This window comes from Erpetoichthys calabaricus, chromosome 10, assembly GCF_900747795.2.
Source record: "Erpetoichthys calabaricus chromosome 10, fErpCal1.3, whole genome shotgun sequence".
NCBI classification, from domain to species: Eukaryota; Metazoa; Chordata; class Cladistia; order Polypteriformes; family Polypteridae; genus Erpetoichthys; species Erpetoichthys calabaricus.
This window is the reverse complement of record NC_041403.2, coordinates 126,401,730-126,417,151: the sequence shown is the minus strand read 5'-3', so window position 1 is coordinate 126,417,151 and position 15,422 is coordinate 126,401,730. Positions and strand designations below refer to the sequence as shown.

The 15,422-nt window shown below is 43.0% G+C and overlaps 1 protein-coding gene across 1 annotated transcript in view; it reads left to right on the top strand.

The window, feature by feature from the left end:
- Positions 1 to 15,422, top strand: part of rbpjl (recombination signal binding protein for immunoglobulin kappa J region-like) — a 50,142-nt gene that overhangs the window by 6,867 nt on the left and 27,853 nt on the right. Inside the window, exons 6-7 of the mRNA XM_051932461.1 lie at positions 161 to 298; positions 10,607 to 10,719. Of these exons, the coding sequence (XP_051788421.1) occupies positions 161 to 298; positions 10,607 to 10,719 (251 nt within the window). The remainder of the gene's footprint in view (positions 1 to 160; positions 299 to 10,606; positions 10,720 to 15,422) is intronic.

The following is a 15,422-nucleotide window of genomic DNA, read 5'->3' as shown; positions in this document are numbered from 1 at the left end:
CCAGAAACCATTTAAGTCCAATCCATTTTGGATGTAGAATTCACTACATGTACAATAGTAGAAACCTTTTTGACAAGAGCAGAAAACATGATTGGATTTGTAATGATGCCTGAGCGAGATCCAAACCTGCAATATATGAATGAAATCTGTTTTATTTCAGTGTGCATTTCTTCAGGTTCAAAGGTGTCCCTCTTTAACCGTCTGCGCTCCCAAACAGTCAGCACTCGCTATCTATCTGTGGAAGGAGGGGCTTTTGTAGCCAGTGCCAGGCAGTGGGCAGCTTTCACAATGACACTTGGTAAGATGGGATTTTATCTGCTTATGTCATTTAAAACTGGAAAACTGACTGTGACTTGACTTAGTTAATTTGGTTCTCTGCAGCATATATTTAAATATTAAATCGCTTTGTTATAAGTTGTGAGAATCAGCCTTGTTAGGAAACACTAGAGACTTTAATCTGTGTGTGGTGGGATTGCAATATCACTAGATGGAGCTCTGACTTGATGTCCTGGGTCAAGGATTAGAGAAGCTTCTGGACTGGAAGTGCTTATTTTTTTAGACTTTAAAAGGCCAGATTCTCATAAGGCCACAGAGCTTAGAGTTGGGTGAAGGAATATTGGCAAAACCTCAGCTGATAGAAGAAAGAAAGGTCAGAGAAGGTGATAAGGATATGGGAGGGGTAAGAAATGTCATTTTGGAGTACATTTGTGGATGTCAGTAGTACCCATGAGTTAGTTAGTGATACTAATCTATCTAAGAAGGAATATGTGTTATGAATATACTTTGGTTATGATTTGTACTCCCTTTTTTAAATAGTCAGTTGATTAGTTAGTTATAATTGTTTGTTGGGTTTCTGAATCCATTGCTGTCATTTGCTTTTTGTATTAACTTCATTCAATTTAGTTGATACTTTTTTTGTATCTTCTCCCAATTCCATTGCAATTTTTAAAATCTTCCCTGCTGTTCTATAGCAGAACAATAGTGGGGCATTGATTTTTTTGTTTTCTACTTTCTCTTTGTTTTGCATCTTATTTGTTAACTCACCATCTCATCCATCCCTCCCTGAGTCTGAATATTCCATTGTAATTCCTCAAACCAACCTGAAATCTTTACTTCATTTGTAGTTCCAGTAATCCTGCCCCTGCTGACCCCTTATCCGTTATGCCCTTCTATAATCGCTCAGCATTGCAATACTAATTGGTTCTTCTAAAAAAACAAAAAGCGAGGAATTGTGAGAGAAAACTTTTTTTTTTACATTTTATTGAATTTATTAAAAGCAAGTAACATTCCATACAAATATGTCAAACTTGAAAAACTAAATTCAAATTAGCCCCCACCAATGAGAAAGAGAGCAAGGATAACAGCCAGAGTAAAACTTTAACAATAGACAAAATGGGGAGAGAATCCTTTTCCCCAATATAAATGCTTATTCTAAAATGTTATTCATTAAATCCTGCCAGGTTTTAAAACGTTTTGAACAGATCCTCTACGTAAGTGAGAATTTAATTTTTTCCAATTTCAAATAGTATATAACATCAGTTACCCACTGACTTAAAAGAGGCTAGGATTCTTATAGTTGAGCAAGATAAGTCTATGTGCCAATAGTGAAATAAAGGCAATTGCAGTTTGTTTGTCCTTCTCCACTTTAAGCCCATCTGTTAATGGATTAGGAGAGATTGTGATACCAAGGCTGTCAGAAAAGGAATTTAAAGATTTTGGTCCTGAATTATGTTAATTTAGTGCATACCAAAAACATATGGCCCAATGAGGCTGGAACTCGATTGCAACATTCGCAGGTTGGATCTTACCCTGGAAACATTTTGATCAATTTTAAATGAGACAGATGTGCTTGATAAAAGGTTTTAAGTTGAATAATTGTATGCTTTGCACATATGGAGCTAGAGTGAATTCTGTGCGTGGCTGCCTTCCACTCCTTTTCTGAAATGTTGAGTAAGAGATCCTTTTCGAACTGTACTCTGGGATCTTTGAAAGGAAGGGCCTTTAAATTTTTTCATATATTACAGAAATACTGTATGAGTCCTCAAGACTGATCAATATTTCTTCCGGAATAGAAGTAGGCGGGAGGTGAGGAAAATTGGGCAGATTTTGCTTAGCAAATGTTTCTAATTTGGAAATAGTGGAAAAATGGTCTTGATCGAAAGTTATATTTGGAGTGTAATCATTTGTAGGATGAAAAGACATTATCTATGTACAAAGCTCTAAGTGATTTAATCTTGTATGTTTTCCAAACATTAAAAACTCCGTACATTTCAGAGGATGGAAAAAAGTGGCTATCATGCATAGGTGCCACAGATAAAAGCTTCTCTGTCTTGAAGTACTTCCTACATTGGTTCCATATTCTGAGTGAATGAAGCACAATTGGGTCGTTAGTGTATTGATGATAACTTGTATTTACTGGGGCACAAAGCAAGGCATATAAAGAAGTACTGCATGATTTCATTTCTGTTGTGACCAAGCCTGTGTGTGTTCATCTATTTGTGTCAATGTCCAGGTTTTTATAGCTTGTATATTTGCAGCCCAGTAATAAAATTGAAAGTTAGGTAGAACCATGCCAAGTTCTGCCTTAGGTCTTTGTAGGGTCACCCTTTGGATGCGTGGATGTTTTGAATTCCAAATAAATGAGGTTATGATTGAATCTAACTTCTTAAAAGTGATTTGTTAATGTATATGGGGATGCTTTGAAATAGAAAAAGAAGCTTAGGAAGGATATTCATCTTGACAATGTTAATTCTTCCTGCTAAAGTGAGAAGGAATGTAGATCATCTATGCAAGTCTTGCTTAGGTTTTTCCATGCAGAAAGCAAAATTTTGTTGATAAAGAGCTTTATATTTACTTGTGATGTTTACCCCTAGGTATTTAAACTGATCTGCAATGATAAAAGGACAGGTGTCCAATCTAATATTGTGTGCCAGAGAGTTCACTTTTATTCAAATTAATTTTGAGTCCAGAAATCTTTTGAAATTCTCCTAGTGCTATCTGGACTGCAGGCACAGTATTCTGTGGATCTGAAATACAGTATATAGTATCATATCATCTGCATATAGTGATATTTTCTGTTCAAGTCCTTCTGATAATCAACTTTATCTCAGAAGCATTTAGAAAGTGAACTGCCAATGGCTCAATGGCAATTGCAAATAGCAGTGGTGACAGGGGGCATCCTTGTCTAGTACCATGTTCTAGTTTGAAGTAGTCTTAAATAATGTTGTTAATACAAAGTGAAGCTTCTGGACTGGTATACAGTAGTTTGATCCATGCACATATGTTCGGACCAAACCTAAATGTGTCCGATGTAGTAAAAAGGTAGTTCCATTCAACCAAATCAAATTCTTTGTCTGCATCCAATGATAATAATATCTCAGTGGTGTTAGACTTCATGGGTAAATATATCACATTAAGCAGGCATCGAAGATTGTAAACTAAGTATCTGCCTTTAATAAATCTGATTTGGTCTTGTGATATTACCGAAGGAAGCACTTTCTCAATCCTTCTAGCTAGAACTTTGGAGAGTATCTTAACATCATTATTCAGATATGAGATTGATGTGTATGACAGAAAGCCTTTCATATCTATACTTGCTGTGTAAGCCCATGCAGTAAAAAGCATGTGTTCCTAGAAACTATTGAAATCATCAGAAAAAAAATTGAAATGTAGAGATGTCAGGTAATTGAAAGGAACTACTCTGGGCATATCTCACCTGGGAAGTTTGATTTTGCTGACGTGCTCGCATTATTTGTGCATTAGTGACTAAGCGACTGTCTTTTTTCAGAGATTTTGTTTTGCAGATGTGCTCACCTTGCTTGTATATTAGCGGTGGGAGGAAAAGTAAAAAGGATACCGTTTTGCCGATGTCAGCAGCTAAGCGACTTTCTCTTTCTTCTAAGGTTTCGTTTTGCTAATGTGCTGGCCCTGCTTGTGTTATTAGTGGCTAAGTGAGTTTTCTGTTCCCTCAGAGGTGGAGCCCTTACCCCGACTCCACCTCTCACTTCCGGGCTGGACAGACACACACAATTCCACGCATAGACGTTTATATACTGTAAAAGATATGTATAGCACTTTCTGTTATATGTCATATAGTGTCTTTCATTGTCTATTGTAAGGGAAAACTTATATACTCATATTTACCTAGACTCATGTAATTAAGTCTCCAGCTAGGTCTGAGTCAATGTGTTTGGATATTTTTATTAAATTTTTTATGAATTGGTTTTTATAAGTTAACATACTTTTATTAGTTAAACACTTTTTAAAATGCAATGGTGCCTGTTTTCTGTTGTGAGATGGTATGATAAGGAACTATATGTAAGGAAACATATTTGTCTTTGTTTACCTGCCATTGTATAAAGAGCATCCTTAGTTAAGTTAGAAGACAAGGAAAAGTGTAACTAATCTGAACACTTAACAGCACTATGTGGGCCATATGACCTTTTTATTGTGTAAAAATATGGAAATCATATGTGTTTTGATTTGGTAGAGTTCTGTATTACTCTGCTTTCCCCTTTTGTATGTGTAACCTTTGTCAGAATGCCTCAAATCTTACAGACTTACTACTGTTTATAACATATTATAGTATATAACTTTTCCCCACCTTTCCTTCTACATTTATAACCTCAGGCAATTAGGTATAGCAAAAGACAAGTAGGAGTTGTTATACTTTAAATAATGTATTATTGATAATATTCATAAATAATAAAAATAAGCAAAGTATAAGTGAATAATGGCAACCATACAACCTGATAAATGCTGGTGTGTAGTTTCAGGTGGCACACAGCCTTGTTACGTAAAATGTCTTGTGGGGAACAGCCTGGACACAGACAGGTAGACATGATGTTTAAACCACACACGTTTATTCACAACTACTATTTACACTTATCGTGAGCACAAACCCAGTGCCGCAGCACTAATCACCCCTCAAGTCCTTAGCCACACGCACAATGCCTTTCACAGTCTCTGGTCCGCCTCCACTCCTCTCCACCAAGCTTCGTCATCTTCCACCCGACTCTTGCCCACGACTGGAGGGAAGCGGCCCCTTTTATTCACCCCGGAAGGACTCCAGGTGCATCCTGAGGGGCTCCGTAGCCACACCCCTGTGTGGCGGAAGCTCTGACGGTACATCTGGAAGTCCTCCGGGTGTCCCCAATCCTCTTCCCCCCAGCACTTCCGGGTGTGGCGGAAGTACTGCGGTCCAGGGCTCCAAAGGCATCGGGGCACCCCCTGGAGGTGACCACGGGCCCCTACAGGGTAGAGCTTCAAAGCTCTGTACCCGTGGTCCCCAAGGCAACCAGGGAGGATGCCCCCTCGTGTCCTGGAGGAGGCACAAGCCCTCCTCCGCTCCTCCTGGGCATCCCAGCCGGGCAACAAACCCCGCCGGGTGCCACAGTCTCTAGTTAAGGCATCATTTTTGGTCAGCTTTCTTCAGAACAGGCCGCATGCCTGTCTCAATATGGCTGCCAAGCTGTGCTCTTCATTGTGTTGTCCTTTTCAGTTCATGGTGTTTGAGATACATCAGATTGTATAAGAGAGAGAGGGAGGGGTAAAGCAAGCACATTTATAGGTTCTCTGTTCAAACCCTACAGCCAATAGGGTGTCATGATACTTAATGGTTTCAAGCAACTTTAGACCAATAGAATTCTGGTGCGACACAATGGTTTCACACCTCCCCCAATACCATTTGTTAAGATGAAGCTTGCCAGCTAGGCAGTTGGCCGCCATGCGGGATTGATTGAGAGAGCCCTGCAGACAATCACCTACCAAACTGGTTTTAGGCACTTCCCCCAACCCTGGAGGTCCTTAACCATCAAACCATTGCTTTTCTTATCAATGATATAACATTAATATCCAAGTTACAAATAAAGACATACAAAATATTTATCAACTTATATACAAAATTTCATACCACAACAATATGAAAGAATAAAGTTGTTTTTATTAGATCCAAGTCAGAGTTTTTCTCCTTCTTGGATTTAGAGACAATTTACAGTCCAAACCTCCCCACCCTCAGTTTCAGAATCATGCTTTCAAATTGTATCCTGACTGTGTAGTATTTCTCCTTATGTTTGTGTAGCTTATCATAAGTACTCCATTTATTTCTCCCACAGGCGGATGTAGTGCTTGATAGGTTAAGTGTCAACTCAAGATTTGCCAAGCATGAGTTAGTGAAAGTTACCAAGTCTGTGAATTTTCAACTAATCAGTTTTGTCTCAAATTCCCAAACCAAACCCCCCACTGATGGGCCTCCTGTTTGTCATTTATGCCTTCTTCATAAACCTGCAAATTTTATTCAAACTTTCTGTTACTGATATAGGTAGATATACTGTAGATGAGTTTTAACTTTTCCATCCAGGGGCATTCATAATAATGTGGGAAGAGGAGGAATTTAACCTGGTTAATTTATTTATCAGTCTTGTCTTTGGCCATGCTGGTAGTAAATAAATAATTCAGTAAAGTCAGGTCACTTCAGGTTGGGGCACATGCACTGGTACAGGGTGTTGCCGCGCCCACTACACTACACATGATCCAGTCCGACCCACCGGAAATGACCATCTGTCTGACGCAGCCAGGTATTATGTGGGTGACCCCTTGGCCTGATCCAGCCACTCAGGTTCTTAACAATGAGGGTCCTGTGAGCCACATTACCTTCAGGGAATTGTGCCACACAACTATAATGCCATAACTGATGCTCCCTCAAAATGCAGTTAAAGTGCCTCATTCGGGACTCACTGAGCAACCTCACGTTTGACACAAATTCAAACCAGCGGTACCCAAGGCTTCCTCAAATAGTCCAGTCTCAGGTCACTTGATAGCATCCATGTCACACAGCCATATAGCAAAACAGGAAGCACCAAGATTCTAAAGACTTGTACCATCATCATTTTGCAGAGATATTAGGAGCGCCACACACCCCTTTCCAGTGACCTCATGACCCCTCACGCTCTCCCAATTCTACTATAAATTCTACTACAAATCTACTGACTTCATAGGAAGACTTACCAGAGACATGAATTTCGCTGCCTAGGTAAGTAAATCTCGCGACAAGGTTGACATTCTCTCCACAGACAGACACACTGCTGATGGCTGTGCTCAAAAGGTAATTTAAGACCTGGATCTTGGCTTTTATTCAGGAGATTCACAAGCCTAGACACTCAGATTACTCATTCAGTCTCTTGAGAGCCCTGATCAGAGATTCCATTGACTCCATGAAGATCACAGCATTGTTGGCAAAGTCAAGATCAGTGATTCTTTCTTCACCAACAAATGTCCCACAGCTGCTGGACCCCATGACATTGCCCAACAACCAGTCCATGCAAGCATTGAACAGAGTAGGAGCAAGAACATACCCCTGACAAACCCCAGAATCAACTGGGAAAAACGCAGAGGTTGTGCCTCCACTCTGCACAGCACTCCCAGTACCAGTGTACAGGCCGGCCATGATTTACGTTAACTTCTGGGGGCTCCTGTGAAGTCTGAGGATGTCCCACAGGGCAGTGTTATTACTCTGTAGTAGGGATGACAAGTCCCATTTTAAAATTAGTTGTGATGACACTCATCTCTGAAATGGAAGCAAAGATTGCTTGCAATGCAAGGAGGACAGCCTTATCACCAAACTGGAGAAGTTCACCCTGGATACCACAGGTCCCCTCAGCTTTCAATAACTTCAGCTGGTTCACCACCTATGAAATCTTAGTGAGATTGGGTGGTTCACAGCTAATTAGAGTATCAGCCTCAAGAACCGCGGAACCAAAGATGTCTAACGTCCTAGCCAAAATGATCCTTAAAACAGCTGCTCAAATGCAGCCAGCCCATCAGGTCACAATTGCAGTGTCATCCATAAGGACCGTTCCATCATCCTACCTTACTGAGAACCCCCAAGGAACAGATTTAGATGTTTGTAATGCTTTGATTCCTCTGTAAGCAGGAGATTAGACTATAGATGGTGTGTCAGTTGCTCACAGATTCCTCTAACAAATACGTCCTTTTCTACCCTCAGAGCCCTCACAGCCGTCATTCTTAGTTCCCGGTACAGACTGTAGTTGCCATCAAGCTGTGCACTGTGACACCTTTCTATGATATCCAGGGTGCCCTGTGAGATGAAACATCTCCTTCTGGGAACACTGGCAACACCAACACAACCCTCAACAAGCTTCAGGGCATTGTCATGGAAAGTCTCCCATATCACATTAGGATCGGCAGTCGTACCCAAATCTATAAGTTCCTCACACAAACTGCAAGGAAACTCATTAGAAACAGCCTGATCTTGGAGTCTGGCTGGGTAAGCACCTTGAGTACGGGAAAGGCACTATATAAAAATACTATATTATTATTATTATTATTATGTCCTGGGTATGACGTTAAACTGCCTCCACCCTACAAATGTGTCCTCCAGCTTGCAGAGAAATCTTTGGAGTTGGTGGCAGGATTGGCACTCCAGCCACCATAAAAAAAACTTCATGCAGCTCTGAAACAACAGGCAGGACTCCTTTATGCTCTCTGCGGGAATAGCTGTGCTGCAGCCGCCCATAGGTTGTCTGCTTGCATTATGAAGGGTATGTGGGAAAGCCCTTTGGATCATCATTCCCCAGAAGAATCAAAACCATCAGAGAGCCAGTGAGGTCAGGCCTGTTGGGGATTAGAACTGGTGTGGTGCTGTGGCATCGCCTGTTGCACGGCAGCACTTTGATCCCAATTTGAGGTGGCCCATATGAGTATGCACGTGGAACGTCTTGTCTCTACAGCATGATGATCATCTTCCTCTGCCGTCGGAGGAGCTTCATAAACTCCGCATCTCAGTGGCGGAACTCTCTGAGGTGTGCAGACCTAGGACTGACCAGATCTCTGTAGGTGGGTACACCTTTTATTGGTCTGGTCACTCTGATGGCTGTCATACTTAAGGAGTAGCTGTTGCTGTGGAGGATTGGCTCCTTCCGATGGTGTCCGATGTTACTCTTTTCAACAAGTGTATTATGAAACTCAGATTATGGCACTCTCTGGGTGCCTTGTCTGTTGTCTCAGCATATGTTCCAACCACGGTAAATGATGTCTTGGTGAGGGAGACATTTTATTTGCAGCTTCACTCATTGGTTGGTGGATGTCTGCGAGGTGACACTCCTCTGGTCATGGGTGATTTCAATGCAACCGCTTCCACTGACAATGCTATTTATGAGGATTGTGTCTGTCCCCATGGATCTGGCAACTGTGGTGAAAGTGGCTCCATGTTCCTTGACTTTGTAAAAGGTCAGAGGCTGTGGATTGCTGGATCCTGGTTCCAGCAACCTGCGCTTCATTGTTGGACTTGGTACTCCAGTACTGGTGGTGCGTTGAAGGAGAGTGATCACATCCTCGTGGGCAGATTCTGGAGGTGCCTGCAAAACAGAAGTGACCACTTTATGAATTCTGACCACAGACTTGTTGTTCCTACTCTGAGGATCCAGCTTAGGTCCAGAAGGCTCCTACTTTATACACCTTACCTTTCTCTGTTGTAGGAAGCAGGTCTCCAGCTGTTAAACTTCTTGGAAGGTAACTGAGGCACACTCATTTTAAGAAACAGATTAATACAACTTATTGAGAAACACACGGATTATAGAAATATGATAACTGCATATATATGTTGACATATAAGACAGAATGCAGACAGAGTAGACAAACATATAACATTGAGAGGCTGGCTGTTTACTAATTTTTTAACATTCTAATTTATCTTGGCACAGATAAATAGTTTTTAATGGTGACGTGTGATGTTGTGTGGAGATGTTGCTTTATTGCTGTCTTTAGTTCAAGTGGAGGATTCTTCTTGCATTGCAGTACACTCTTCCTCTTTGCTGTGTGATCCTTTACCTGTGGTGTGCAATGCTTTCCTCAGTTAGGCTATTTGCTGTGTCATCTGCATCTCCATAGGGAAAAGCATTACTCCTTCTGGCACAAGAGTTAAGATGCTCTTAGCTCATCTAGAGGTAGCAACTCATCGGTTTTCTGGTTGCAGAGTGAAATTTAGTTTTACTATACTAATACTAATACTAAACTATACTTTTACTATACTAAAACCCAATACTATTTCAGCTGAGATGTAGTCAAGTCTGCAAAGCACAACTGAGCCTGTGCTCACCTGGTTCTGAATGAGAAGAAAAATGGAAATTACAAATGAGGATTCTGTTCAATTCTTGTCTAAAGATGATGTTGGGGTATGTGCCCTCAGGACATGTTTGTACAGTATTTGTGAGGCTTGGCTTTTTGAAGCAGGCTTGTTGGTAGTGCAGTCATTAGTGCTGCTGCATTTCAGCCTTAGTCTCCTGAAATGAAATCCCAAATTAATTAACTTTTCGGATCAAGTGAGCTCAACTATCTGTCCACTCCATTGGTAAAACATTTTTCTTTCTTTCACACAGCAAATGAAAGGATACCATCAACTGTAAGAAGCAAGACAATTGTGGCCTTTAACCTTCTTATAAATTGCTAGAATTAAAAAAGTGTGTGTGTGAAGCTCTGTTAATATTTTTTAAGTAAACGGATAGCACCTCAACCTATTGAATTGTTTGCTCTTAGAAACAGATCATATTATCTTCAGGCTAAAGTACAATTAAATGGTTTATTTTTTCAGTTAATGAGGATACTTCTGACACTGGAGAGTTTCCATTGCGGGATGGTTACATTTGCTATGGCAGTGCAGTTAAGATGGTATGCACAGTCACAGGAGTTGCTTTGCCTACCATGGTAAGTTTGATAAGTTTTTCCCATTTCTGAATTGATATAGAAATTTTACAGGCAGCATTGGTTCTTCTCTTAGCCCTCATTATAATTAGAAGTTAGGTTTTGTAATTTCCTTTTCCCAATCTCCTTGACTTACTTTGGGGTCTCTGAAGCCTAGATCTCCTTCTAACATGTCCATTCTAACATTCATACAGTACATCCTGTCACGCTTGGGTCACAAAGCTGCACAGGAGCACTCAGGGTTTTTCCAAAAGACAAAAACTTTATTTCAGAACAGGTGAAACAAACACAAATCTCAACTGTCGAACCGGCTGCTTCAGCTCCACCTCCTGGTCAAAAGAACACACAAAATCTTCCTCTTCAAACGGACATGGCAGCACGGGTGCCCTGACCGGAGCAGAAGGAGTGTGGGAGAAGAGAGACAAGGCAGTGACACACTAGGACAGCCGCGGCGTGGTCTTTTAAATGTTCGAATCTTGCAGTAAGAAGCAGGCTAGCAGCTGATCCCGCAAAGAGAAGATGAAAAGCTGTGTTTGTTTCCAATTGATTCACTGCTTAAGAGGGGGTTTCTGAGGAGTGGCCACATCCCCTTGAGGCCACGTTTACACCCCCTCCCTCAGTTTTGTTCACATCTTTGTGAATTAAGCAAACCTCAAAACTGGGCTTGGACAGGTGTGACAATACATCCACATTGATTTACGCAGGGCCAGGACAATGACGGACAATAAAATTAAACGGCTGCAAGCTCAAGAACCATCTCATGAGACAGGGGTTGGTATCCTTCTGCCAGTAGAGCCACTGAAGAGGAGTGTGATTGGTCACCAAGGTAAACTTATGACCCCATAAATAATAACAGGGAGCTCCACAGCCCAGTTGATTTCCAAACACTCCTTCTCAATTGTCGAGTAATTACTCTCACTTGGATGCAATTTCCTACTCAAAAACGTGATAGGGCGCTCCGCACCATCAAAAACCTAAGACAGGTTAGCCCCTACACCAAACGCACTAGCATCCGTCTGTAGAGAAGTCAGGATTCCTTAAAACTGGGTATGAAGACAAAGCAGTTTTCAAATCACAGAAGAACCATTCACAATCGTCTGACCGGAAAACACAGCGGTTCTTCCTGCCCCTCATAAGATCAGAAAGAGGAGAAGCCCTATTCGCAAAATCAGGAATGAACATCCTATAATAACTGGCAAGCCCCAGGAATGTGCAAACCTGTTTCTGTGTTTCAGAACAGGGGTAAGCAAGCACCTCACCAACCTTTTTCAGCTGAGGCCAAACCAAACCCCTGCCTGTAGAATAACCCAGGTAATGTGTTTCCGACATACCCAACCTACATTTCTTAGGGATAGCAGTCAAACCAGCCTGCATCAAGCTGTCAAGAACAGCCTTAAGCCGCTCCAAATGTGTGTGCCAATCATTACTGAAAATCATGACATCATCAAGATACGCCCCAGAATATTCGGAATGGGGGTGCAAGATCTGATCCATCAAACTCTGGAAAGGTAGAGGCTATTAAATTTGTAAAGACCATCAGGGGTGGCAAATGCCATTTTCTCTCAACTGGAAGCTTCAAGATGCACCTGCCAGTATCCTTTTTTGAGATCTAGCATAGAGATATGGGATGCCTGACCCAGTTTTTCCAACAATTCAAACAAGAGGCATTGGATATGCATCAAAATTGGAGACCTTATTCAAGAGTCTGAAATCGATACAGAACCAAATTGAACCATCCAGTTTTGGGACTAATATGATAGGACTACACCAGTCACTTTTACTTTCTCAAATAACAGCCAATGCTAGCATCTGCCTAACCTCGATGCGCACAACATTTCGCTACGCCTCCAGGATCCGAAACGGGTGCATCTGCACCTTAACACCATGATCAGTAGTGATTTTATTTCCCAAAAGACGAGTGAGGCCCGGCAGGGCAGAAAAAACATCAGTATTCCGTCCTATCAAAGAAAACAACTTGGTTTTCTGTGAGTCAGTGAAATCGTCACCAATGGCAACATCCGTCTGAGAGACAGCAGCCAAGGACGTGCAAACCCCCTGTGGGTCACACCACTCCTTCAAGAGATTAATATGCAAAATCTGTACCGTCCTCCACCAGCCTGGCATCTTGACCTTGTAATTCACCAGCCCCATATGCTGCTCAACTACGGCAGGCCCCTGCCATTTTGTTAGAAACTTATGTGGGTCAGAAGGGATCAGAACCAATACGTGATCGCCAGGTTTGAATTCACATAGCTTACACCGCCGATCATAAAGGCGCTTCTGGGTTTCATGTTAACGTTGCTGGTGCTCCACAGTGATCAAATAAAGTTTAGAAATCTGATCCTGCAGCGAAACGACCCAATCCACAAAGTTTGGTCTATTAGCCTTCATCCAGATTACCGTCCATTCTTCACGAACAACATCCAACACGCCCCGTGGACACCTACCAAACAGCACCTCAAAGGGACTCAAGCCGGTGGACACCTGTGGGGATTCCCATACTGCAAACATAGGGGAAGGCAGAATAGAGCCCCAGGACGTTGGGTCGTCATGAGCAACTCACCTGATGATCTGTGTCAAAGTCTTATTAAATATCCCTGTCAGGCCATTCAACTGTGGATGGTAGTGCTCAATTTCTTAATGGCAAGGCCATCACACAGCTGTTTCATTAAGCGGGAAGTAAAAGGCATGTCCTGGTCAGTTAAAATTTCACTAGGGATGCCAATATGAGTAAAGATCTCACACAGAGCCTTTGCAACAGAGGAGGAATTGGCTTTCTGGAGAGCAGCCATTTCAGGATATTGCATCACGTACTCAACCAGCACAAGAATGTACTGATACCCATTCTTACTCTTAGGGACAGGGCCAACAATATCTTACCCAAACCGATGAAAGGGAACGTCTAAAATAGGCATGGGGGAATGGGGAGCACGAGGAGGTTTATAAGCAGAGGCGACCTGGTAGTCAGGGCAGGACCTGCAGAACTGCTTGACATCCCTGCCCATATTCAGCCAATAAAACCGCTTTGAGATTCGGCCCTTAGTTGTACTGATACCCATTCTTACTCTTAGGGACAGGGCCAACAATATCTTACCCAAACCAATGAAAGGGAACGTCTAAAATAGGCATGGGGGAATGGGGAGCACGAGGAGGTTTATAAGCAGAGGCGACCTGGTAGTCAGGGCAGGACCTGCAGAACTGCTTGAAATCCCTGCCCATATTCAGCCAATAAAACCGCTTTGAGATTCGGCCCTTAGTTCTTTCGGCGCCAAGGTGACCACCCAAGACGTGAGCATGTGCCAACTGCAAAACAATTTCCCTACACTCCGCTGGGACGACCAGCTGCTCAACTAGCCCACCCCCCTACACGTTCGGAAATCACCTGATAAAGGAAACCGATTTTCTGGAGAAAGTGCGGGGTCTTGATGCTAGCACTTCTGATAATTGGAGTCAATAGCAGCATGAGTTTGCTTAAACGCATACTCCAGCGACCTATTGGCATGCTGCAAATGCACAAAATCTGTCTACTCACAAGCAGGTGTGCTCCAGGGGGCTGGTTCAGCAACTGCCTCTGAAGAGGTAGAAGGGCAAGCCAGTCGCTCAAGGAAATCCAAGGAGACCCTTCCACCCCCACTGGAGAGATCGGGTTCAATTTACAAGCGGACCTCAAGGCCAACTCCGACATCCACCAGCCCCTCCCCTCCATCCAAGGCGTCAGGGGGCCCGAGGCCCGGCGCCCCAAATTTGGCCAAGACCCAAGGAAAGAGGGTATTCCAAGCAGCAAGGGCCAAGGACAGGAATCTGAAATGGCAGTCCAGACTTTAAAGTTCCATCCCTTATATTTCAGAGGAAGCAACACTGACTCATAGTCCTTAACATCTCCATGGATGCAGCATATGCTCACATGCTCAGTGTCAGAAGGGGAGTCCTTCGGAGCCAGTCACGTCTGACAACACAGAGGTCATTACCCAAGTCCAATAAGGCGGGGATCTCCCGGCCCACTAATGTCACAGAGACCCTGAAACCACCCTTCTTCAGTGATGTTGAGGGGATCTGAGAACAGCACACCTCAGCCATGCCAACCTCCATGGACTGAGCAGGAGAGAGGCGACATTCCATGATGAGATGGTTGGTCTGATCACATCAGAAGCACCTGGGCTTGGCACCGGTGCCGGAATACCCTTGGCAGCGTCTTCTACACAGAGCCTCGCCAGAAAGGTTCACAACAGCAATGTCAGGAACCTTGGGTGGCTGGGCCAGGGAAACATGATTTGCTTGGGCCTGGACCCACAGTTGAAGCAACAAGGGGCAATGATTGCCCTGGGCAGAAGGCCTGGCAGGATGAGATTGATTCCAAAGGTTCCACCCTGCCTCCAAGCAGCCTGGGAGCCCTCCAACCTTTGTGCCAAGGTGTACAGTGAGTCAATATCATGATGAAGGAACTCGTCATGGAACTCTTCTGGCATTCCAGCCAGCACCACGTTGATTGTGACCTTTTCCACTATGTGCTCGATGGGGTCTGCTCAGAACCAGTTTTGAATAAGATGAAGCAGGTCCTGCAGCTGAGCTCGGATAGGGTGATCAGGGTCAAGCCACCAAAGCAGGAGCGCACACCCCTTGGCTAGGAAGCTCGTAGCTGTATGATGAATAGCTTGTTACTCTATCATAATCACCAAGCCTCTTGAGGGGAAGGTTCCACAACAGAA